This window comes from Coenobita brevimanus, chromosome 2 (assembly GCF_032717465.1).
Source record: "Coenobita brevimanus isolate Jiangsu-jjx chromosome 2, ASM3271746v2, whole genome shotgun sequence".
NCBI classification, from domain to species: domain Eukaryota; kingdom Metazoa; phylum Arthropoda; class Malacostraca; order Decapoda; family Coenobitidae; genus Coenobita; species Coenobita brevimanus.
Window position 1 is genome coordinate 35200429 of NC_136955.1, and position 27608 is coordinate 35228036.

General features: G+C 43.1%; 1 protein-coding gene across 1 annotated transcript in view; it reads left to right on the forward strand.

The window, feature by feature from the left end:
* Window positions 1-27608, forward strand: part of LOC145392210 (ketimine reductase mu-crystallin-like) — a 134025-nt gene that overhangs the window by 67141 nt on the left and 39276 nt on the right. The window contains exons 5-6 of the mRNA XM_080266665.1: window positions 9622-9633; window positions 15656-15660. Of these exons, the coding sequence (XP_080122791.1) occupies window positions 9622-9633; window positions 15656-15660 (17 nt within the window). The remainder of the gene's footprint in view (window positions 1-9621; window positions 9634-15655; window positions 15661-27608) is intronic.

The following is a 27608-nucleotide window of genomic DNA, read 5'->3' on the forward strand; positions in this document are numbered from 1 at the left end:
AGAAAGAGCAGCAGCAGTTGAAGGTGGAAGTACACGATGAGCTACAGCAGCAGAAGTGTGAGGTAAGCAATAACATGATGGAGGTCAGACAGCATCTAGACGACTAGGTGAAGCATGTAGATGACCAGCTGACTGAAGATTAGTGAGGAAATAGTGATGGAGTGCAGACAGCATGTTGACAACCAGCTGAAGATTAGTAAGGGAATAGTGATGGAGTGCAGACAGCATGTAGATAACCAGCTGAAGCATGTAGTCGACCATGTAAAGATAACGAGTGAGAACACAGAGGTTGTAGAGAAATATTGCACTGCTGGGCCACAGGTTAGTGTACAGGGAGCATGAAAAGAATGGACAGTGGATGGTGAATCTTGTCGGATTCCAAGCATCTAATGGTAGCATTACAGGGTTGAATAATCAGAATGTAGGAGATTTAAGTCCTAGACTTAATTATGATGCCCCAGTTTTTAGGCCCCAAACCAGTGAAGTGCATGGCTATAATGGAGGTACTATTACAAAGAAACCTCAGGAATTAGATGGTAGAGTATATTGGGAAGCTTACCGTGCACAGTTTGAGCTACTTGTGGATCAGTATGGTTGGGATGATAGGCAGAGGGCAGTGCAGGTGGCTCCTTCTGGACCAGATGTCAGTGATGAAGAGTAACAGTTATCAGTCCCTAGCAGAAGTACTGGAGTGCAGATATGGAACCATGTACCAGACTGAGGTTTACAGGGCAAGATTCCAGACCTGTGTAAGGGCTCAAGGCAAATCGCTATAGCAGCTTGCTTATGACCTGGCGAGCATGGCATACAAGGCATACCCTGGCGCAACACCTAACCTGCTGGCTATTCTACTGAGGGACCAGTTCTTCAATGCTCTTGATAGTGCAGAGTTGAAAGTGTAAATGAAGCAGTCACAGCCCAGAAGTATGCAAGATGCACTAGCCAGGTCCAGTATGTCCACTTTTCAGGCAGGTTGTAGTGCAGGATTCAAGGCAAGAAAGGGGCAAGACTGCAGCACCAGTCGAGCAGAGCAGTACTCCCGAGGTGGATGGAAGGCTGATGATAGGGAGAGCTGAAGCTCCCATTTCATCAGCCCTCGGGACTGGTTCCTGACCGTCCCCTTTTGCTAAACTTTTCCAGTGCTTCATTAACACAGAGAGTAGGTCAGCATGCTCTCCAGTACAAGTCTCGCCAACTGTCAACACCAAACTACATGCACAATACATACTACATTTCCTTTTCAAAATTAAAAACAGTAATAAGGCTTTAAAAAATAAGGCCTCAGGGTCCCCAGGGAGGGGAACCATAAATTCCCCCACCATCCGCCCCTCTCCCAGTGATGACTCGGAGAGATGCCTGGAACCACTGTCTGACTCACTTCCTCATTTCTGCAACATTCGCGGCCTTTCCTCTAACTATCTCTCTGTCAAACACCACATCTCTTCCTCTAAACCTCACCTTCTCTTCTTGACTGAGACTCAGCTGTCCGAGGTAACTGACAGCAAACCCTTTTCTGTTTCCTCCTACTTTCTCTATACTCAGTTCAAAGCCAAAAGTGGATGTTGTGTATATGTATGCAACTATTTATCTTGCACTCGTGTTCCTGAACTTGATTCTTCTGAATTCTCTACTCTCTGGTGACGTCTTTCTTGTCATTCTCTGACTAAATATATCTGCACTGTTTATTCATCCCCTAATTCTACTGACCATCAAAAATTCTTCAACTATCTTACTTCTACGATTGAACACATTTTATCCATTTCTCCTTTCTCTGAAATATCCATTCTAGGAGATTTCACTGTTCACCACCACCTTTGGCTTTCCTCTCCTTTCACTGATCCACCTGGTGAACAATCCATCATCTTTCTATCCTTAACCCTATTCGGTGCACCCCGTATCATTTTTGATACGCCCTAACTAATTTTTGCCAATAAACTCTAGTTTGTAAGCAATGCATGGTCTCACGATTGTTTTCTTGTTAAATTACTGGAAACACAACAAAATAGTGATTCTGAGCGAAAAAACTGGGTTGAAACGAGCGTTTTCTCTAAAATTAACGATTTTTCCCCGTGGAGAGCGCTAAACAAAAAGAAAACGCTGGAAGATGAGTGAAATATCTGGGACCTTAGCCTACGCAAGCCTAACGGGCATCAACACAGCTTCCAGACGTACGATACGTTTCCTATTTTCATTCAAACTACTTTATTTTCTATGTATTATTCATTGTTCATACTTTATGACTCCTCATACCCAGTGAAATAGTTATTTCATTCACTAATTTTATTATCTATGTATTATTCATTGTTTTTTCTCTATGACTCCTCATACCCAATGAAATGGTTGTTCGTACACATACACACAGATACACACATGTGCATTGTATTGTGCACACAGATACACACACGTGCATTGTAATGTGCACACACACACACACACACACACACACACACACAAACCTCGCGGCTCTCGTGTAGGCGTGCTGGACGACGGTTAGTTAGGCATTAATTAGGGGACGGGGTGGATGTGCCGACGGACGTAGTCATTGCTTTTATTTTCGACTATGTTGACGACCCAGTCGAAGATTACTTGGAAGAGGTAGTTGGCGATGATGATGATGATGACCTTGCCTTGGATAGAGTAGCTGAGGGCGACGATGTAGATGATGATCAGAATGTTGACAAAATGAAGAAGAGTGGGTACCACTCAGAAACAGAAAGCCACTGGTGAAAAATAGATTAATCAGTTCTTTGGACCAGTGCTTGAACAAACATAATTATGACGAATTTGTCCTGCCACACGAGCTCAGGGAATATACCTGCATTTTAGAGAAACCCCAGAGAAAATTAGATATCGGTAAGTCAATAATATGGACCAATCATACAGAAGGTAGGCCTGTTGAGAAGGTATTGCCTAGTGAAGGATGTTTTGTTAGGAGAGGCAAGGTCAGCTAATACAGAAATAATGGCATGGGAGTTGTTTATAACATCTAATATGATTGATGGTATTGTAACCCATGCTAACACAAGGCATAATTACCGAAATTTCTAATACTGACAGTGCTGAAATACCAACACACGTCAAGATGACTGATGCCATAGAATTGAAAAGCTTTTTTGGCCTGCTCTATCCAAGAGGTTTGTTGGGACAAAATAAATATTGCTATAATCGTCTTTTCATGGAAGGGTTTGGTCACCCAATATTTGAAGCCGTCATGTCAGTAAAACGATTTGGTTTCTTACATGCCGACATAACTTTTAACAACATTGATACCAGACACCAGAGATGGGTACACGATCAACATTGATACCAGACACCAGAGATGGGTACACGATCAACATTGATACCAGACACCAGAGATGGGTACACGATCGGTTTGCAGCAATCAGGGAGCTTTTTGAACAGTTCAGTAATTGTTGTTGCTCAGTGTTAGAGCCAGGTGACTTCTTGACCACTGATGAAACGTTGTATGGGTGCAGAACACAAATAGGGTTCAGACTACAATAAGAGCAAACCCGTACTCTACGGCCTCCAATATAAATCTATTAATGCTGTTAGATATCCATATACCTTTAGGACAGCTGTATATTCAGGTAAACCTGGAGAGCCAGGACCACACTACATACGCGGTACAGTCCCAACAGTGGAAGCTCTGGTAAGTCAGTTACAAGCCTCAGTCGACCTTAGAGGTAGGATTATTAGCCTGGATAGATTGTACACCAGTATAGAGTTGCTGGAGTGGCTTCAAACACAAGGTATCTCAGCCTTAGGTACTATAGATTCTACTAGGAAAGGCATACCACCAGAGATAGTCACAGAAAGGGAAGATAGGTCATACCAAGTTTACTGGAAGAAACACGGGGAGGAAATGACACTGAATCCTATGTAACACCCACCAAAAGCAAAGGTAAGAAAGATGTGTTACTTCTGAGCACAGTTTCCCCTATATTAGGCATTACCAAGGATGATGATTTGAAAAATATATTATATATATATAGATATTTAAATTGTATGATTTCACTAAAGGAGGCACTGACATTATGGATCAGAGAATAAGTTTTCATACAGTACACACTAAATCTAGAAGATGGACAGTGAATGCCCTTGGCTACATTGTCGACACTGCCAGAGTAAATTCACAGACAATTTATTCGTTATATAATAATCAGGACCCAAGAAAAATTGCTTCAATCTCCTATGGCTGGCAGATAGTGAAGGCATTGTGTAATCTGCAAATTGAAAGAAGAAAAGTTCAGGCTTGTGGTCTGACCAGGAATACAATAGCTACGATGAATCTGATGCTCGGACAGGGAGATGTAGAGGAGGCCGTCCCAGAAGTAACACATGAGAATAGGTCAGGCAAGCAGCACAAGTGTCATTCATGCCTGGAGTCTCTTTATGGTCCAGGATACACTCAGAATCGCCCCAAAGCAAAATCGTCCACGAAACAATGTCAAGTACGTCACTAGCACACCTGTGATCAGAATTGAAATAGTGTATGAAATGCTATAGTAACATGCCCAATCAGTGAAAGTCTTGTTTTGGAAATTAAGAATGAATATGCATGTCTGTGAATATAGATTATGACTGAGTTTACGTTATATACGGATTATATTTTTGTTTAAAAATTTCCTTATATGATAGATGTAAATAGAGATACGGAAGGTGAGGATCTTGCAGCATAAGAATCCTCCGGCTTACTTATATTAGTTGTAAGTGTAGAGTAAAAAGGATGTTCGAGTGCGTAGGATCAAATACCGCCGGAAAATACATAGGAGCATAGGCATGGGTAGCCCCAAGTTAACGGTTACTACTCTTTCGACCTGTGACGGGCTGTGGGTCACTGAGGGCCCTGTTAGTTAATTGGCACCCGGGATCTTTTTAACTTACCAGGGGTCGATGCAACAGGGGGTGGATCAGCTGAAATGAAGCATGGTCTCGCAGTGTAGAGAAGGAGCTGGGGCCTGATTGACTGCTGTCTCCCTTGAAAGCGCCAGGCAAGGCTCTGGACCTAACCCCTCATATCCACACTGTGCCTGTGCATTACCCAGGGAACAGCTTGTTCTCCGGTTACAAGAGATATAGGGTTTAACCAGGAAGCTACAGGCTGCTCTAAGCGATTCAGTAATCCAAAGACTGGCACGTTTCATGGTTAACAGTCTACTCGTAAGAATTTAATGGTGATCCCGCATGTACGGAGCTTTGGCTGGCAGCTGCATTTTCTCGTGGTGACTACTAACAGAGGATCAAGGGACTGACTTCTGGAGAGACTGACTGGCTGACCGACAAAGGTCTCAGTGATAGGCTAGTGATTGACCAGTGGGAAATTACTAATAAACTGACATCAGAAGGACAGTCTACTGACTAATTTGTCGGTATTTTGGGATTGACAGCCCCACTGATTAACCACTGATTTATACTGTATACTGATGATGTTTTGGGTATAACTATTCATAATTGAATATTTGTTATTGCATTGCTCTGAATACTCCTTGGGGCGTAGCATGAGCAGATAGAGCTACCGTACCCTTTGAATAATTGGTTATAACTAAATATTTCTCTGTGCCCTTCAATTTTAATTTGCAGTACTCAGATTTAGAAATACCTATATAATATATTGGTGACAACAGATTCAGCCTTCTCAAGGACCTCCTTCAGCTGTAAGGAGTGAGAAGCAGGTAGACCTTTATCATACAACAGAGGGGCAGGCAGAATAGGAGGTAGGTAAGGCACAAGGCTGTTGATGTGGAATTTTGCATTTATTATGCAATATGTATGCCTTTTCAAGCATTTATCTCCCGTACATCTACCGCCTTCTGCCTTATCTACCTCCTGTACTCCCCGGCCCTTTCTCACTCGCCATCCATTTGTATGATAAAGGTCTGCCTGTTTCTCACTTCTTAGTTATACGTGAAGTGGGTCCATGAGAAGGTCGAGTCTGTTTTGTTCTCACGAATAGATTATATTTCACACACCAACACAATCCTCACAAACCACCACAGACCTCACACACGAGCACAGTCCTCACACACCACTACAGTCCTCACGCACCACCACAGTCCTCACTCACCAACCCAGTCCTCACACACCAACGCAATCGTCACACACCAACACAGTCCTCACACACCACCAGTCCTCACACCACCACTGTCCTCACTCATCAACACAATCCTCACACACCACCACAGTCCTCACACACCAACACAGTCCTCACGCACCAACTCAGTCCTCACCCCACACGTGTAAAATTAATAAGAATAATCTTTTACTTCTATAAATTCATTATTATATAGTTGTAATGACATTTGAAAAATAAATAACTACTTTCTAAAGGGAGGAGGTTGGGGAAAGTGGTTGGTGGGATACATGGCGAGTTGGGTCCTCGTCCCGTATCCAGGTTACACACTTTTTGAGTGTGGCTGAAACTCGCGTAGCTAAATATTATATTCAGTCATTAGAAAGAAATATATGGTAGTATTCTCATCATCATCATTATGAACTTTCCATTTTTAGTCCACAGCAGGACTGGACTCTTCACTTAGGGAGGTTTTAGTCAGGAAGCCCTAACCCACGGCCCTGCACAGTTGTTGACTTTATACACGGGTTTTATTCGCTCCTGTTTAGAGCACAGCTGTCACGTGTGGGGAGGCTTCCCACACAGTTCTTCTCAACAGGATGGAGTCGGAGACTTTTCGTCTCATTAACTTTCCTCTTACTGGCTCCCTTCAACCTCTGTCTCTTTGCGGCACTGTTGCATCAGTTTCTTTTCTATCGCCACTTCAATGGTCACTGCTCCTCTGAACTGTCTGCTTGCATCCCTCCACCACCACAGCAGGCACGCAGCACCCGTCTTAGCAACAAACTCAGCCCTTTTCTGTCCAACTCTTTAAAGCAAGAGTTAACCGTTGCTCCAGTCATTCATGTATGCAACAGGTCAACTCTGGAATTGTCTCCATCTCTGTTTTTTTTTTACTGCCTACGGTCTCCAGTCTTTCATACACAGTGTGTCCAGGCATCTCGAAATGAACTGATCTTGAATTTGGCTCTGCTGTCGTTTTTTTCTTGGAGGGAGCAATTTGCAGGTCCTGCCCTTTGGTTCCTTCTTTCTTGCATAAAAAAAAAATACTCGCATGTATAACCAGGTATTATTTACATGCTTACATTATTAGATTTCCTTGACTAATAGCTACCTCTCCATCAACTAGTCTACCTAGTAGTAAATCCACTGAAAGTGGGTTTAGGAGTTATGAAGGTGAGGAAGAAAGAGAGAGTATTAGCGGTGGCGAGTGAGTGAGAGAGATGGTGGTGAGAAAAAAGCGGTGGTAGTGAGACGGAGAGTATGGTAGAAGGGAATATAGTGGTGAGTGTAAGGGTGATGGAGGGAGGGAAGGTGGTGGTGAGGAAGATGGGAGGTGGTGAGTGTGAGGGAGGAAGGGTGGTGATGATGATGAGGAAGATGTGTAAGCTATCAACTTCCATGTTATGGACGGTGTGTGTGTGAGAGACAACAGTAAACGGTTTATTGATACTGCAGCCCTCAGACTGAAAATATAGCCTACGGCTTTGATATATGGCAAACATGATAAGCGTTGGTGAATGGTAAAATATTTTATCATTTGATATTTACATTAATTTTAAATTTGATAATAGTTAAACGTGTGTATGTGTGTGTGTGTGTGTGTTTCAGTGCGCGCGGGTGCGGTACAATATGTTTGGCGGCGCTTGCCTTGCAACGGCGCCGACGTGTCCGAATGCGTTCCTTTCACTTCGTCAAACCAATAATATTACTCAAGATTCTTTTCTCGATACTAGGGTCGTAAGTGTGGGAAATCGCCAAGGGTTGCACCGAATAGGGTTAACCTGCAGCGTCCCGTCGACGTTCTTTAATGTCCACACGTTTTGTCACTGCCAATCCCGTTGACGTACATAAACTCGAATCAATTGCAAAGTCCCTAATTTGCATAATTTTCAATTTTCGCAAGTGATTTTGGGTATGTATACATGGGACACCTTCCTCTACAAGATGCCAGGCAGGGACAATGTCTTGCCCAGCATGACCTCCCCCCCCATGCACGCCATTGTCTCAGCAATTCACCTGTTACCAGTGACCTGGCCAGTAAAGCCATGTCATGCCACGGTACGAAATTCAGGGCAAGTGTGATTCCCCAATCGATGACAATGTGGAGGACAAACTTTACATAGCATTAGAGGAAGAAACAGTCAGAAATAATGATCAGGTAATGTCGCCAAAAGCGAACAGGTATGTTGATGTGTTTCATGAGTGAAACAATGCTTATATTGCCTATATTACTGTGTGAAAAGCAATATTCTCCCGTACTACATATAAATTCGTATCAAATATATAAATAAATACCGTTTATGAGTGGTGTGGAATGGTTACACTCCCATAGAACTCGTTTTCTTTGGAGCCAGCATGACGGAAAACACAGTAAGGTAAGGAGGTACTCCTACCTGTATCGAATGTTTTAAACCTCAGGTGAGCAATTTCTCTATGATTTTTCAATGTTTCTCACCAAAAGCAGAGGTTTGAGCCAAAAAAATTTTTTTCCAAAAATGGTCGGGATTGGGGGGAGTCAGTGGTGGAAAAGTGGTAGGGATGGGGCGGGTTAATGACCTAGAGCAGCTTGTACAAAACCCTACCCGTATCCCTGGCCACCTTGGGGAGATCTCCAACATACTTGACCTCTTCCTTACAACTAATCCTTCTGCTTACACTGTTAACCTTTTCTCTCCATTGGGCCCTTCCTATCACAACATTATTACCTTAACCTGTCCTATTGCTCCGGTATGGCCTGTGGACACTCCAAAGAAACATCAACTGTGGCACTTTGAAGCTGCAGATTGGGAGGTCCTCAGGCAGTACTTCTTTGACTATCCATGGAATGATTACTGCTTCCATGGCCGGGTGCCATCTGAGTGTGTCTTATTCATTACGGAGGTTATTCTCTCGGGCATGGAAGCATAAATTCCTTTCTCATATCCTTTGTCTAATGCAAGAAAGCCATGGTTTAATCACGTTTGTCCTAATGCTGTCTGCAACAAGGAGTGGGCCTATAAAAGGTACCAGAGCCAACCCACCCCTGAATCACATCTTGTTTATGTTTCTGCCCGGAATCATGCTAAGTCTGTTCTTCACTCTGCTAAAAATAAATTTCACCCATACTAAGTGCTCTCAACTTTCCAACTCGAATTCTTACCACTCCTTCTGGCATCGTGCCAAAAACCTTTCTAACAACTTCACCTCATCATCCTTCCCTCCTCTTTTCTATTTGGATGGCTCTGTAGCTATTTCTTCTACTGATAAAGCAGATCTCTTCGCCCAGACTTTCTCCTCCAATTCCACCTCAGACAATGCCAGTGCTCTTTCTCCATCACCTCCCCCCTCAGACGTCCTCATGGCTGACATTAAAATTTCTTCAGCTGATGTATTTTCTGCCATCACTGGCCTCAGTACTAACAAGGCATATGGGCCTGATGGAGTCCCTCCTGTTTTCCCCAAGAACTGTGCTTCAGTGCTTACACCTTGACTAGGTAAACTTTTTCACCTTTGTCTGTCAACTAGTATCTTTCCTTCTTGCTGGAAGTTTACTCTCATTCAGCCAGTCCCAAAGAAGGGTGACCATTCTCAACCCTCCAACTATCGTCCAATTGCTTTAACATCCTGTGTCTTATAAGTTTTCGAGTCAATACTTAACAAAAATTTTTAAAAGCATCTGTGGAAAATATTTCCCCCCAGAGCAGTTGCGCTCTCTACTTTTATCATAGTTATCCCTGGTTAAAGGCAGAGGAAAACTTGAGACCGTTGTTAATTGTTCAAGCGGTTTTTATAACCCAGAAATTACGTTCTCTTTAATAAATCTTGTTATTGATCAATTAAATGCTACTGCGTTTAACCCTCGTGGACAACTATACATTGTAAATACATGTAATTATGTGGTATTTTCCACTGACCTTAACTGCGTCTGCGCGTTAGATGATGTGGCGAGTAGGGAAAGATTCTTGAATTAAGCAGATGTGGAATTAGGATATTTACACAGTTTATGGGAATATTTGATCTAACTTTAGTTTAACCTGTCCCGTCCCAACCACTTTTTCACCACTGGTACCCCCCAATCCCGACAATTTTTGGACCCAAATTTTTTTTGCTAAAACTTTTGCTTTTGGTCAGAAACAATGGTCAATCACCAAGAAAGTGTTCACCGAGGTCCATAAGTGGCCTAAACAGGTATACCTTCATTACACCTGTTACCATGTTCTGTGTAGGTGGTCTGAGGCTCTCACGTTTTCTATGGTATTATAAGTCTGGGAAACCAATGAAAGTAAGTAGATATGTATTTATTACAAACATAAAAACATGTGATACAAGAGTAAATTGGATTTTATACAAAAATAGAGGTGAAATAAGCATTGTACCATGGGGCGAACCGAGCGAAATCGGCCAAACTGTTCACGATGAATTGCTAACATTGCTGAATTATGATACATATAATTTTTTCTACTTACGTAATACATCTCCAATAACATTATACCATTTTACATTTTATTGAACTGTTTTTACGTATTCACAGGCCTTTCGATAACATTTAGCGTAATGTTAGCGCTTATTTACGTAGTGAGTGAACTCGCTGTGACTGTTGTTTCAACTTGCATTGTTTTTTCAACTTACATAATACTTTCCTAATAACATTATACACTTTTCCACTTTAGAGAACTGTTTTGAGATAGTTTCAGGCCTTACGATAATATTTAGCGTAATAATAGCGCATAATAACACAGCGGGTGAAGTCGCTATGACTATTATTTCAACTTACAACCTATTTTTGTACTTATATAATACTTCTCCACTAACATTACACATGTTTCCACTGTATACCATTGCCATCACATAACTGGAGACCTTACTATTCTACTGAGCGTCATATTATCGCATATTTACACAGTGAGTGTTATCGCGATATCATTTGTTTCATCTTACACTAGTATTCAACTTATAAATTACTTTCCTACTAACATTACACCCTTTTCCACTTTATATCATTCCTATCACATACTTACAGACCAGAATGTTCTACTGAGCGTAATATTTTCACAGATTTACACAGTGGGTGTACTCGTGACATCAATTGTTACAACTTACACTATTTTTCAACTTATACATTACTTTCCTGCTAACATTACACCCGTTTCCACTTTATATTCTTGCTATCACATATCTACTGACCAAAGTGTTATACTGAGCATCATATTTTCGCAGATTTACACAGTGGGTGTAGTTTTGATATCACTTCTTTCAACTTACATTATTTCTCAACTTATACATTACTTTCCTGCAAACATTACACCCGTTTCAACTTTATATAAGACTTAGCACATACTGACTGGCCTTACCATTACACTGAGCGTCATATTGCCATCCCACACAGTTTCAGTAATGTAGGAAGTTATGGTACTCTTTGAAACAGGGCTGAAGGCACAACGCAACATTGCACTCTGCACACTCGTACCTTGTGTCTTTTCTCTGAGTGGCTGGTCTGACTGTCGAGTGCTTGCATACATGGCAGCGGCGCTGGGGTTTACGACGGTTTGGTTGGGAAGGAATTGTGCTAGGGTAGTGGCGTCCTGCGAGGCGTAGGGGAGTCTGGGCAGCCATGGGGGTGCGTGTGCGGTGTGTGGGCCTGTCCTGGGCATGCCTGGCGATTATTTCACGTGACAGCTCCCTCACAAACCCCTCAAATGTCTCTGATATGCCCGTTGTCATGGCGTGCAGGTAGTGTGCGTTGAGGGCCGTGATGTCGAGCAAGTGGAAAAAGAGCTTTTTGTACCACTTCATCGTGGTTCTGGCACAGTCCACACTGGAAATCATCGAGTCTGACTGATCCACTTGCCTCATGTTCAGATTATAGTCAAGTACAGACTCGGGTTTCCAAACGTTGCGCCTCCTCTCGCTACGGTGATCAACGGAGTCTGTGCGGTGCATCAGGGGGCTGTGTACAGTCAATAGGAGGCAAACGTCCCTGTTGTGGTTCCACAGGGTGGCAAGGATGTTATTTGCCTGGAAGAAAACCACCTCGTTCTTGTCAAGTTTCCTCCCTATCTTGACCATATGGCGACGGTTTCTCTTTACTGTACCACAGACTCTGGTGTCGTGTTAGTGGAGGAACCGAGCGAGAAGAAGGCTAGTGTACCAGTTGTCCAGGTACAACACATGACCACAATGAAGGTACTCCTCTATCATTGTCTTCACCACGGCCCCTGAGAGTCCTATACTACGATCTTCTGATGTATTTGTCTGTTCGCCCATGTACAAAACTATTCTTGCACATAACCAGTCTTATAGTCACACATAACAAAGATCTTGAACCCGAAACGGTGTCTCTTGCTGGGTATGTACTGGCGAAAGGAAATATTGCCTCTCCACAACACAAGACTCTCGTCTATGAAGAGGTCTCTGTAAGGATAAAATGAGGAGCGGAACATTTCCCGTAAATGATCCAATACAAGCCTAATTCTCCTCATTTTATCAGTGTTATTAGCATTAGCTGGATCTTCTGCATCAAAAAAGTGGAGGCGGCCGAGAATCTGCTGAAATCTATTACGACACATCACCTTTCCAAAGAAAGGTGTGATGGTCATTGGGTCAGTGGTCCAGTATACCGGTATTTGATTTTTTCTGACAACACCCATCAAGAGAACCAGGGCAAAAATAAGAACATCTCAGAAATTGTCACAGGATAGTCATATTGCTGGGAATGGCTGCTCATTGTACCCAGCCGTTCAGTTTCACGTCGCTGTGTTTGTGAAAATAGGTTTGTCTGCTCCACTATGCGCCCCACAAACGCCTCCCCAAAGAACAGGTGGAAGAAATCCACCCTAGTGGAACCCGCATGCACACCTGGAGCCGTGCAACCAGACCGCCACTCCTCAGTGAAAGGGTGAATGATGGGAGTAAAATTACTCCCATCTTCCCAGCTCCACGAGACACTACTGTCTCCAGCCTCGTCCCCATCGTCGCCTTCGTCAGGGTGGGGAGGTGAGGGTGGTGGGGGAGGTTGGGGAGGTGGAGAGCGGCGCCCTTCATCACTCGCACTTCTCTTCCCTCTCCCTTTTCCTTTACCCTTTCCCTTCCCTTTCCTTCCTTTCCCCACATCATGGGGCTGTGGGGAGGAAGTTTGGGAATATTGTGGGGCGAAAGACGTGCTGGGGAGCGGCTCCACCTCCTCTCCCCTATGCCTATGTGCACCACGTGCTCGTGCTGCCTCCCTCATACCACTTTCCCTTTCACCCCGCACTCCCGCCACACCACTTTCCCTTTATCCACGCACTCCTGCCACACCACTTTCCCTTTCACCCCGCATTCCCACCACACCACCTTCGCCTTCCCCAGACAAAACACTAGGACCATACCTTATTTGCCTTCTCGCTCCACCTTCTGATCCTTGCAGTGAGATTTTTTCCTTTCCCAATCACGAGGCAACATCACGTCCTAAGCCGCCGTCCTCGTCCTCGTCCTCATCAGAATTTCTCTATCTAGGGGATGGAGAGAGGTCCATGCAGGTGTTTTGGGTGCAGGCTGACCTTCCCTTGCCTTACAATACGTGACATACCACTTTTTCCAGGGCGAAGGGACCTCCTCATCACTGCTTGTTATTTCCTCCTCAGGCTGCACGTAATCTCGATCCACCACATCGTCATCAAGTGGAGAATCACTATCTCCAGTGAAGGCATCCAGGGCGGATTGTATCTCGTCATCTGAGAGACCTTTACGCGCCATGTCTGACCTGGGTCACTGCTAACAGGTGAGTGACTGAGACAAGGGCGCGCACGGGTCATGCGGGGTCTAGGATGCTGCCCGCCTGGTGGCAGGTAGGGGAGGCTTGGGTAGGTGGGTGAATCGAAAATCTCGCGCGAATTTTGAAAATTGTGGAAATTATGGACCTTGCAATTGCAGCGCGTTAAAGTACGTTGATGGGATTGGCAGTGACAAAATGTGAGGACGTGGAAGAATGTCGACGGGACGCCGCGGGTTAATTAAAACTAAGATTAATTTGTTAGATTCTCCCTGTACATATCATGATGTAATCTAACTGTAATTAGTACTGTAATTAATTAAGAGTTGGCAACCTACCATTCTATGAGGGAGGTAGATCCTGCCACACACTCACTCTGCTCCCAGACCTTGTGGAGTTAACACTCTGTTCCTAGTTGTATTCAGGCTAGAACGGTTGTACATACGCACCTTAAGGACACTTGATTGCTCAAGAAATTACACTAAGCAGCTTCATCGTCATCGTTTATCGATCACTCCCTCTTCACTAGCTAAGAAACCTTTACGAATTGGCCAATTCAAGGGGGGATTAGCTATGAGACAGAAGAGAAATAGTTATTGCAGGTGAGTTAAGGTTAAGTTACGTTTCACCTAACCCTATGAGACTTGTTTGATTTACTTAAGAACAACTTTATAGGCGAATAATGACCTACGAGTTGTTTATTAGTAAATACTAGAAATTTCTTACATAGCGGTGCCCCGGCAGGGATACTAACTTGTATACATTAAATATTTTTCACATTTTGGTGCCCAGAAAGAGGGCCCCGATTTGTTTACCAGAACTATTAAACATTTTTCACAGCATCTTTCCTTCTTTCTGACCGTGAGTATGGGTTCCATCAGGGATGCTTCACTGGCGATCTTCTCACCTACCTTTCAGACTCCTAGTCGTCCTCCTTTCGGGACTTTGGCGAAAGCTTTGGCATTGCACTTGACATCTCAAAGGCTTTTGATCGAATCTGGCATTAATCTTTAATTTCCAAAATGCCCTCTTAGGGTTTCTATCCTTCTATCTGTGCCTTCATCTATAGCTTCCTTTCTGGTCGTTCTATAGCCGCTGTTGTAGATGCCCATCATTCTTCTAGATCTATCAACAGTGGTGTTCCTCAGGGTTCTGTCCTATCACTGACTCTCTTCCTTTTATTCATCAATGATCTAAGCTGTACATCTAACCCTATCCACTCATACACTAATGATTCCAATCTTCACCTTTCCATCCAGCTCCTGCAACGTCCAACTCAGCAGATACTTCAACAAACAAGGGATGAGGCTATGGCACACCTAATGTCTGACTTGCCTCGTATCTCTGAATTGGGTAACAATAATCTTATTGTTTTTAATGCATCAAAACTCAGTTTTTACAGCTATCTACGCGATACAATCTTCCACAGGTGTACCCTCTAATGTTTAATAATATCCAGCTCAATCCTGCATCTTCCTTGAACATGCTTGGGGTTTCTTTCACTCGGGACTTATCTTGGAAAAATCATATTGCATCTCTTGTAAAATCTGCTTCCAAGAGATTTGGTGTGCTATGCTGACACCGTACCTTCTTTACCCCTGCACAGTTGTTGATCTTATACACGTTTTTTTCCTCCCCCCTGTTTAGAGTACAACTCTCATGTGTGACGAGGCTCCCCACATACAGCTCTTCTCAATAGGCTTTTTGTCTCATCAACTCTTCCCTCTTACTGGGTCCCTTGAACCTCTGTCTCTTTGCCGCACTGTTGCATCTTCATGTTTTTTCTATCACTACTTCAATGGTCACTGCTCCTCTGAACTGTCTGCATGTATTCCTCCACCTCTACGAAGGGCACGTAGCACCCGTCTAGCAACAAATTCTCATCCCTTTTCTGTCCAGCCCTCTAATGCAAGAGTTAACCGATACTCTCAGCCCTTCATTTATGCAATAGGTCAGCTCTGGAACTGTCTCCTTTTGTATTTCCTACTTCCTTTGATCTCCAGTCTTTCAAATGCAGCATGTCCAGGCATCTCGAAATGGGCGGATCGTGATTTTGGCTCTCTCTTGTGTTGTTTTTGTCTTGGACGGAGTGGTTTTGTGGACTCCTGGACTTCGGTTCCTTCTTTCTTGCATAAAATAAAGAAGTTGCTGGTACTATGAAAAACCAGGACACAGAAAAGAGGACTGCTACAAGTGGAAGAGGGAGCAGGAGAAGCTGGTTCTGCAGGAAGCTGGGACACAAAGAACGATTCTTACAAATGGAAGGAGTAAGAACAGGGCAGTGCAAGGAAATCTACAATTGTAGCTAGAGCATGTTGTGCATGTGGTAAAGGGAGACACTTCAGATCTCAGTGTCCAAGGAAGAAAAAGATGGTTAAGGAGAAGGCTGCGGAAGACCAGAAAGAAGCAGAAAACTAGTGGAAGCTGGTGTTAAGGGGTAACCACCAGCCAGCTTTTCCCATGTAGCCACACCACCGAGAATATGCAAGAGAACTGCAATCGACAGTGTGCCAGTAGATGGTAGAACAGACAGAAAGAGGAGTTCCCTGGTGATTGATTTAGCCTCAGAGCAGACGTTTGTGAGGCCTGATGTGTTACATCATCAGTATCTGCCTGAGTCATTAAAACAACTGTGTGGCATAACTGGGCACTGCACAGAACTGAGGGGTGTCCGGACTGAAGTGGCAAGGCAAGAAGCTACTCTTCCAGTCTACATGGCTGACATGGAGGATCCTTGCCTTCTGGGTCTGAATTACCTGATGTCCATGGGATGTGAGATGGACTTCTGCTCCATGATGTTGAAGGTTCGAGGGAAATCGGTTCTTGTAATGACAGTGAGACGTACCAGTTCTGGTGGTGAGGTGAGCGTGCTTCACTCTACAGTGATACCCCCTTGGTTATGACTACTGCTTCACTGTAAGGTGCGCGGCTCTTTTGACAGCTGTCTAGGGGTAGTGGAGCCTGATGAACAGTGCAAGCCAAAAGGCCAGGGTGATGATGGGTAGAACTTTGGTGGATCCAGGTGCAGGTGAAGTGCCAGTTGTGGTGGCCAGTTTCTCCCGTAAGCCACAGATCAACGACGAAGAAATTGTGGGACCGTGCCAGGCGGTGGACCCTAAGTGGGATAAGAGGAAGATCAGTAAAAGGAGTGCAGTCAAAGCACCTGGGTATCAGCCAGACCGCTTTCAAGACCTATTTTCAAGGCGTTACCAATGCCTGGATAACTCACATGTGCTGAAGTTGAGGCAGCTGCTGACGAAGTTTGCTTATGTCTTCTCCATTGGAGACCTAGATCTGGGGTGCACTGATCTGGTGGAGCATTGTATAAACTCCAGGGATCACTGCCCGATTGAAGAGCCAGCACGGAGGAAGGTGCCAACCCACTGGCAAGAAATGGAGGTGATGAAGAATCTCCAAAGTCAAGGAGTGATAGAATAGTCTGCAGTCCTCGAGCATCAGCAGTGGTTCTGGTAAGGAAGAAGGATGGCTCAATAAGGTTCTGTGTAGATTATCAAGCCCTGAATGATGTGACAGTGAAGGATGCATACCCCTTGCCAAAAGATGACACCCTGGTTGCTCTGTCAGGTGCCAAGTGGTTCTCCAACCTAGACATGAAGGCAGGATATCATTATGTCAGTGTTACAGAGAAGGACAAGAAGGCAACCTTTTCATATGGGGGGGGGAGTTGTGGCAGTTTAAAGTGTTGCCATTTGGCCTATGCAATGCTCCAGCTACTTTTGAGCATCTCATGGATCTTGTGCTTGAAGGCCTGCACTGGCAGACAGCTCTCATCTATCTGGACTATGTAATTGTGTTTGGACGGACTTTCAACCAGGAATTGGAGATGCTGTGAGAGGTGTTGAACAAGATCTGAACAGCACACCTCAAGCTTAACATCAAGAAGTGCTACCCTTTTAAGAAAGAAGTGAAGTACCTGGGACACATTGTAGGTGAGGGCAGCGTTCATACTGATCCAGAGAAGGTGACAGCTGAGGAAAACTGGCCAGTTCCAACTTCTGTGAAAGAGCTACGGAGTTTCCTGGGCTTGGGCACCTACAATTGGCATTTTATCAAGGACTTTGCAATGATAGCTGCACCTCTGCATGAGTTGTTGGGGATGAGGCAGAATTTTATGTGGACTGCAGTGAATCAGAAGGCCTTTGATGAACTCAAGCATGTGTTGGCAAGCTCTCCAGTATTGTTGTACCCAGATCAGCATCAGTCTTTCATTCTGGACTGTGATGCTAGTGACCATGGTATTGGTGGAGTCCTGTCATAGAAGAAGGATGAAAGGAGTATGTGGTGGCATATTACAGTAAGAAGCTCAGCCCACCAGAACGGAACTACTGTGTGATCCACAAGGAGCTCTTGGCAGTGATGAAGAACCTTACTTTCTTCCATCCCTACTTGTATGGGTCCTACTTCATCATCAGGATGGACTATGTAGCAATCAAAGTGGTTGAAGATGCTAAAGAATCCAGAAGGACAACTGGCACGCTGGCTCTGGAAGCTGGACCAGCACAACTATGAGGTGCAGCACCATCCTGGGTGGGTAAATCGTCGGCCTTGTGACCCAGAGTGCCAGCAGTGTAGTAAAAAAGATCATAGTAAGAAATGCAGCCATGCTGCAGTGACAGGTCCAACGTCAGATGAAGAAGACCTGAAGAGGATGCAGGTGGAGGATGCAGATTTACAACCAGTGCTAGAGTGACTGCAGTGGAGTACAGTCTGACCATCTTGGGAAGAAGTTTCCAGGTTCACCCCTGCGACTAAGACCTACTGAAGTCAGTGGGATCTTCTTCATTTGAACAGCAGACTACTGGAGCCTCAGTCAGAGACACTCGATGGCCTCACCAAGTATTGGCAACTGGTGGCTCCACAGAAAATGAGGTCTGGGATTTTAGATGAGTCTCATAACCAGATTACTAGTGGACACCTGGAAGTGAAGAAAACTCTAAGTTGGCTCCGACAGTGGTTCTGCTGGATTGGCATGTGTTAGGATATTGAAGAGTGGTGTCGGGCCTGAGATGTATGATGTGCCAAAAAGGAACCCAAGAAACATGATTGCACCCCTCTCCAGCTGTACCAAGTGGGTGCACCGATGGAAAGAGTTGTGGTGGACATTGCTGGACCTTTGCCACTCACTGAAAGAGGAAACTGGTATATATGTGTTGCTGTGGAATACTTCACAAAGTAGCCAGAAGCCTATGCTATCCCTGATCAAGAGGCTGCAACTGTTGCTCAGGTGTTGGTTGACCAGTTTTTCTGTCATTTTGGGATGCCACGGGAGCTACATTCAGACCAGGGTAGAAACATTGAGTCTGCTGTGTTCCATGAGTGGTGCAAGTTATTGGGGATCTAGAAAACCAGGAGGACCCCAATAAGGCCACAGTCAGATGGGATAGTGGAGAAATTCAACTTAACCCTGGGACATGAACTGGCCAAGTACTGTGTAAAGGGAAAAACGGACTGGGACCAGAAATTACCTGCATTGTTGATGGGATATGGGTCTACATCCCATGAGTCTACCAGCTACATCCCTGCAAAACTGATGCTGGGCCACGAGTTACGTTTACCCTTTGACTTGTTACTGAGAAAACCAACTGGTGAAGAGCTGCCTACAGACACCTCCAGCTATATGAAGCATCTTCAGGAAAGGCTGGCTGAGGTACATCATCAAGTGTAAGGAGCCCTTAAATTTTCAGGAGAGGTGATGAAGTACAAATATGATGCCAAGGCAGGTGAGGTGAGGTTCAAGGATGGTGAACAAGTTTTTTTTTTTTTTAATAGATAATGAATGGAGGAAGGAAAAACAAAGGGGAAAATAAATAAGTCCATGTGCCCAAAGGCATCATCCTTTCATAAAATACCCATAACAACTGGACTTGAACTGAAGTGGATCAAATATTTGTGGGAAACAACTCCCAGGAAGCGAATTCCAGAGAGTAGTAGTTCTGGGGATAAATGAACTTTGATAAGCAGAGGTTCTGCATTGCGCGGGAGATGGCGTGAATTCATGGGCGCTCCCAGTTGCCTGAGTATATCGGGAGATAATGTGAAGGGGAGGAAAAATTGAAGCCAGTTCGCCAGAGCACTTACTGTAAAAATATCGATAAAATAATGCTAAAGAAGCAACATCTCTACGTACTGATAATGGAGGAAGGCCCTGCATAATGGCAGGAATACTGATTAATCTAATGGCTTTATTTTGAACTTTGTCCAACTGCCTGAATGCAACTGCTCCACATCCACTCCACAGTGGTGAACAGTATTCGATCTGAGAACGCACATGATTTTTGTGTATTGTGGCCATCTGCTCGTCAGTGAAGAACTCACGAACTCTGTACATAAGTCCCAATTTTTTGGAAGCATTTTTAGCAAAGGATTTAAAATAAGCTGTCCACCTTAGGTTGAGGTTTAGAGTAACACCTAGGATATCAATTGTAGTGGATATGGGAATATTGACATCATTTAAAATTATGAGAGTCTAAGGGATTCTTTCTGTTGGAAAAATTAATGTATTTAGTTTTCAGAGCATTAAATGAGACCAGATTTGTTTGTCCCCATTGATTAATTTTAGAAAGGTCCTGGTTCAGAGAAATTGCTGTGTTTATTTGGGAATTTATATCAAATTGTGTAAAGGAAGTACTAATTGTGAAAGAACTATGAAGGGTCGAGTCATCAGCATAAGAGTGTATTGGGTTGTGACAGATAGGAGGTCATTTATATGAATAAAAAAGAGGGTTGGCGCCAAAACTGATCCCTGAGGTACGCCAGCATTTATGGAATGAAACTGAGAATAAATATCATCTACCATGACCCGTGTTTTTCTGTTATGAAGGTAAGAAGAAATTAGAGGAACCAGTGATGCAAGGCCATAGTGTGACATCTTAGACAATAAGGCCAGATGCCATATTCTGTCAAATGCTTTTGATAAAACTAGTGCGATTGTGTGTGTTTCACAGTGTTGGTCGATTGTTTTGTTAATCTGATGGGTAAGAAGGCAAAGAATGTCTACAGTTGAACGTTCTTGTCTAAATACATACTGCCGATCATTGATTAATTTATTGATTTCTAGATGCTTGATTATGAGTTTGTTAATTAGCATCTCAAAATCTTTGCCAAGAATGGAAGTTATTGCAATTGGTCTATAGTTTAATGGATCAGAAGTTACCTCCTTTTTAGGAATAGGATGGATATTTGCTTCTTTCCAAGAGGCTGGAAAACTTGAGGTACGTATGCATATGCGGAAAAATTTTGCCAATACAGGAGCCAACACTGAGGAGCAATCTTTAAGTACTATTGAAGGAATTTCATCTGGACCAGTAGCTTTGTCTGCTGAGAGATTCTGTAATACAGCTTGTACGTATCTGGTGTGAATCATGAAAGGAGGTATTTGAGGGGAATCAAAATCAAGTACAGAAATATTGTATTATTCTGTATTTAGGGTTGAGTTTCTTGAAAAAATGTCAACAAGAAGTTTGGCTTTTCCACGTGGGTCACTTACTAGATTTCCATTGGGGGACTGTAAAGGTGGAATGGAAGAGGTGTTAGTGAAGTTAGTTTTGAATGAATTAAGGGTTGACCAGAATATTTTGTTATCATTTGGGTTGTTTAGTAGTTTGTTAGCCTGTCTATGCAGAAAGTTTGATTTAGAATGATTGACGATAGTTTTAGCATGGTTTCTGATATTTCTATAATAATTAAAGGCTTCTTTGGTTTTGGTCCTTGCATAAGTGTTATAGGCTATTATTTTATGTTCTGTTACTCTAGCACAACTGTGGTCAAACCATTTAGGAGAATTAGGTCAAACCATTCTGTAACTATGATGTGGGATGAATGTTTCCATGCCTACTTTAATGAAATCCTGTATGTGGCCCAATGTGGAATTTGCATCTTGGGAGAAAAATGAGGTCCAAGGAACATCCATGAAAAAATTATGGAGCCCCTCCCAGTCTGCCCTGTCGTAGTGCCATTTAGTCACCACGACCTGTTCGGAGCAGGAGGGTGTGGTAGGTGTTAAACTGGTGGCTTGATTCAGACAATGATCCGAGGATCCGAGGGGGGGACTTCACTTTGACACTATAATTATCTGAATTGGTTGTTAGAAACAAGTCCAATAGGTAGGGATTTTGATCGGGGTTGCCTGGTACATGGGTGGGTTAACTGACTAACTGGATGGGATTAAATGAGTCTGCAAATAGCTCACATTCGAGACCAGAGTCATCAGTTCTGGCTGATTAAGTGAGCCATTCAACATTGTGGACATTAAAATCACCCAGAATAGTAATTTCTGATGCAGTATTAATGCTGAGGACACTTAGTTGTGAAGACAGAGAGTCAAATAAAATCGGCTCTGGAGGGGCATTAGGGGAACAATAAACACAACAGAAATACTTAATTTTACCAAAAGAATATAATTTGTACATGGAATAGTCGAAATAAGGACAATTAAATTTAGTAATCTCCTCGAGGGCAATTTGTGATTTGGCAAGGCAACATACGCCTCCTTTGAGTCTGAAATTTTGAATCAAGATAAAACCAGGAAAATTAAATCTAGCTAAATCAGAGGTGGAGCTTACTTGTGTCTCTGTCAATAATAGCAGATCTGGGGACTGGAGGAAATTTTGAACAGAATTGATGTTGGAATGAAATCCCCTAATATTGCAAAAGAAAATTTTACTGCACTGATGAGCAGATTTAGGGCGCCACAACACTGGAGGTGGCACAGTCGCTTGATGACGACTAGGAGGGCCCTGTGCAAACGACCCAGCCCTGCCAGTGGTGGTCACCCGAGAAACCACCGCACTAATTCCCAGTATAGCAGCAGCCATGGTTCTTTTATGGGGGGGAGAGCAGAGATGTGTTGTGAAATGTGTATGGTATGTAATGACAAGATTGGTGTTTTATGGAGAGAGGATAGCTGGTTTAAGCAATGTGATATAATGTGGATGTGTGTGTTGTGTAAAGAGGGCAGCCTGATGCCCTCTGATGTTTGAGGCAGAAAAATGTGTAACCAGCTACCAAGGCCTAGGAGAGAAAATGGAGTCCAGGCTATTCCTTGAGTCTCCCGTTACCTTGGCGGTAGTACTTCCCTAGGTGGGGCTGCCTACACCTACTACTCATACAATTCTCAGTGAAAGAAGGGACAGTCACCAAAGCTGCAGTGCCCACGGGACGGGCCTTACAGTGTGTTGGACCACTAATCAGATGTAATGTATCAGATTCAGAGAGGGAGGAAGTCTCGTCCAAATATGGTACTGGTGAACCGTCTGTGGCAGTACCATGGGCCAGAACAGTACAGCTGGGATGTCTCTGAGGAATCATGCTCTCCCACAGCCAAGGATGTTGGGGAGGACCAAGGAGCTGAAGTATAAGAGGATGGTCACAGTTTCCCAAGCGAAGTGCATCAGGAAGAGAACCAAGACATTCCAGTTGGAGTGGACTGTGTGGAGAAGCAGGGATGTCGTCGGAAGTGGCACGGAGAAGACCTGAGAAGTTGATGGATTATTTGATGTACTAAATAGATGTTTCATTAAGATTAATAATGTTTGTATACTTTCTGTAGTTTTGTCAAGACAACAAAAGGTTTAGGGAGGGGGTAGTGTTGAGAAGCTGGTTTGCTAGTTACATTGCTGTAGAGAATTCTCGATGTTTATCGAAGTTCCAGTACGAGCCAGAATTGCCAGTTAACCTGCTGTCTGTGAGCATAGTTATTTTGTAAGTTATGAATAAACATTTGTGCTCTTTTCTGTGTAAAGGTTTATTTATGCAATTGTTAAAATATGTAATTTAAGTTTGTATGCTAAATAATTTAGAATGTTAAGCATGTAAGAAAACTCTGGCATGGTTTGGATGTCTCCGAGTTGGTAACTGTTGTAATCGTCGCTCTCTTGGGAATAAACTGTGGAGAAGTGTAGAGCACTTTAGAATATAGGAACCTTATATAAGGATGGGGAAGAGACGAGAGCAACTTCAGTCGGTTTTCAGTTTAGCATGAATGTAGTTCAGTGTCTGCAGTAGAGTTTCGGTACTTGTGAAAATACTGAAGTGTTGTTGGCAACACTGAAGTGTTTTTACAGTTCGTGTATCTTCGGTGCTTCTGAAATGGTAAAGTGAAGTTGGAAAGCAGTAAGCGTAATTATTTGAAAAAAGAAGACAGTGAACTCAAGAAGCCAGTGTTTATTTATGATGCCTGAGCTGATTTGGTGTACTGTACACCCAAAGGCTGCCTCTGGGAAGAAAAACTCACAGGCAACATCCTTCTTATATTGCCCTACTGCTAGTGGAGCCTGTGGCAGTGTGGGGTGGAAACGTAAGACCAGGAGCCTGCAAACTGTTCCTTCCAAGAAAAAAAAAAAAAAAAAAATCAAAAGAGAGCAATATTCAAGATCCGTCCATTTCGAGATGCTTAAACACACTACATTTGAATGACTGGAGATCATGGGAAGTAGTGTAATGCCACAAATTTAGTATTCATGTATATGTTTAGAGGTACTGTAATTTCTAAGTTAGGTAGAGTGTAATCTGAATACTAGTCTATAAGGCTCCTGTTCTAAGTAGTAGTTCATGTGTTAATGATCAATATAGGGACAACTTTATTTTTATATGTATATATCTCTGTATCTATGCATAGGTAGTGTAACTGGGAGTGTTGAGCTATGGGTGTTCACCCATCTGGTTGGTAACAAATAACAGATGTGGGCAACATCCTCTTGCTTGTGGTACGTCATTGCCGGGCGCCAAGTTTAAACCATAACCCCTTAACCGTTGGGCGTCACTTTCGTGACGCTTGGGAGCAAGGGATCATACCGCGGGGCATCGCTTTTGTGATTCTGTGTTATTTTGAATTCACCCGGGCTTCCTTGTGGGGGCTTGTATCATCCATCAGTACTGCCAATATCCAACACTAGTCAGCACTCCTAATCTCATCTGTACTCCCATCCATTGTTGCCAATTTAGCCATTTCTCCCCATTCTTGACTCCCCTCCCTACCCCCCCTCCATTACCCTATCCTCTCGCCTGCCCGGCCGTGCTATGCTAAGCAAATCTTCCCTGGAATTTTTCATAGATTTCATCCATTGAAATAAACCCTATGCCCTATTCTTATACCAAATAATATATACAAGAAAGAAATAAGGTAAGTGAGAGTGCCATATACCTGGTATTGGCTAATTATCACCTGACAACACCTCACGTGCACTCGTTCGCTAATTTTCGCTGTTTATTTCCCCTTGAAATATGCCGTATAATCTATTTTCGTAATAAATATACATATAAGGAGGGAAGGGAGAAACCTAAGTGATATTTACATTCACCTGGAACTACCTAATTTATAATGTATTGTCTACATTTCCTGCCAATCATTTCACTGCTATATATAGCTGTGTCAAGAGGCTAACATTGGTAGTAATGAATTTCCCTAGGTAGGCCACCACCCCGGCCCACCCTTATCAGTTCACTCTCATCTTCCAACGTGGAGGTACGTCAGTTCGCTCTTGCTAGCTTCAGAGACTTTTCACCCCCATGCAAAGGGCCCTGTGACCTTTACCCCCAACTAAACCTCGTGTGGAAAGAGGTAAAGGGCTGACAATTGATAAAAGAGTGACTACGATCTTTCTATTGAGTAAAACAGTGCAAGTGGAATTGTAAATAATGTGTAAACAGCAAGTGAAAGTAATGAATGTAAATATACGTGAACAGTGGAAAATAGTATTATAAGTTACTTCAAGTGACAGTGCATAACACAGTGTAAATAAAATAGAAATATAAATAACGTAAATAAAATAGAGAACGTAAATAGAAATGTAAATGAGTAGTATTATAAGAATACGAGTATATACACTAGGAGTAATGAAAGTGAAAGTTTCACTCTAGCATGTCTGAATACTATGAGTTATGAGAATGAAGGTGAAAGTGACATTCACTCTCAATGCTAGTATACAGGACGAGAAAGTGAATGCTACATATTTTACGGAAAGAAATTGAATCCCTAGAGTTACAATAAACTAATACTACTGAAGGAAACTTATGGATAAAGACTGTAGATATATATAAGTGTTATATAGTAATAGAAATATAAAGTGTGAGGGGTTTTATGAATAATAAATGACAGAGTACCAAGAGCGAACTAGCGCAAGTCGACAGTCAGATGCACTCGAATTTTCATTGCTTTCACAGTGTTTTTTTTTTTTCGGAGTATGGATCCCAAACTACTTGAAAATCATAGAGTAGTGTTTATAGTGATAATATCAGGCTGTGGTAATCATATTACGGGTTGTCGGGAAGTGTAAAGTGGAGACTTCATTATCCAACTTCAGAGGTCTCCACAAGTCCTACAGTAACCGACGAAGGCTCAACAAACATTCCAGGAGAAAGCTGAAGGTATATGCCATAAGCATATCTAATTTTAATATTCTAGGGCTAATAACTGATTTTTGACATATTTTTTGAGAGTCTGTCAGAGCCCGAATAAGCCCGTGGCACACGCAAAACATTGATAAACATGCCCGCAGTGTAGGGGTTAAACAGAATAATAATGGGTATGCGATTCTTTCCGTATCATTGTTGTAAAATGCTTACTAATGAAGCTGCTAGAAACCAAATATGTGAAATTAATAGTCAGAAAAGGCAAAGATAATGTAATTTGTGAGGATCAAGTAGTTCCGCTTGCCTTAGCCGTCACTAGATGGCATAAGCTACCCCAAACTCAGGGCGGGATGGCAGTAAATTCAGTATTTAACTGTAGTAAGGAATGAATCCCAAATTTTCCCCAATTCAATCAAAAGTCCTAACGTCATGTGTACTCTACTATATAAATAATGAAGAGAATTAAAACCCACCATATCGCAAAAACACAGTCTCATTTGACTAGCAGTAGGGTCCCTATGTGTCCAGCTGGGCCGCATTGGCTGGCCAGACGTTACGGGTAACAGACGTTGTTTCAGGTGAGCTGTACACATTCCTTCTTTCTCCCCCCCTTGCTTGTTTTAATTCTTGCTTGTCGTGAACAATATGAAGTAATGTTGTTAAAAGCTTAACCCGCCCCGTCCCGTCGTCGTATGGGTACATTGCAACGATTTGCATTTGCCAGTCCCGGCGACGTACCAGTACGTCGTGCAATTGCAAGGTCCCTAATTTGCACAATTTTCAATTTTCGCGCGTGATTTTTCGTATGTATACACGGGACACCTTCCTCTATTCCTCTACAAGATGCCAAGCAGGGACAATGCCTTACACTGCATAACCTCCCCCCTCCCCCCTCACGCCATTGTCTTGGCAATTCACCTGTTACCAGTGACCTGGCTAGTAAATATATCCAGGGCCAGAGCAATTCCCCAATCGATGACAATGTGGAGGACAATGTTTACATAGCATTAGAAGAAGAAACAGCCAGAAATAATGATCAGGTAATGTGGCAAAAAAAGGTCAGGTATGGTGATTAGTTAGTAAGTGAAACAATGCTTATAATTCCTTTATTACTACTTGAAAACCAATATACTCTCATGCTACATATACATTCGTACCAAGTAAATAAATGAATACCGTTTATGAGTGGATAAAATAGTTACCCTCCCATAGAACTCGTTTTCTTTGGTGCCAGCATGTTAGAAAACCCAGTCAGGTAAGGAGGAACTCCTACCTGGATTGGGTATTTTAAACCTCAGGTGAGCGATTTCTCTTTGAATTTTCGATGTTTCTCACCAAAAGCAAAGGTTTTAGCCAAAATTTTTTTTTTTTAAAAATACCTCGGGACGGGGATGTCAGAGGTGCGGAAAACCTTGCGACGTGATGGGTTAACGT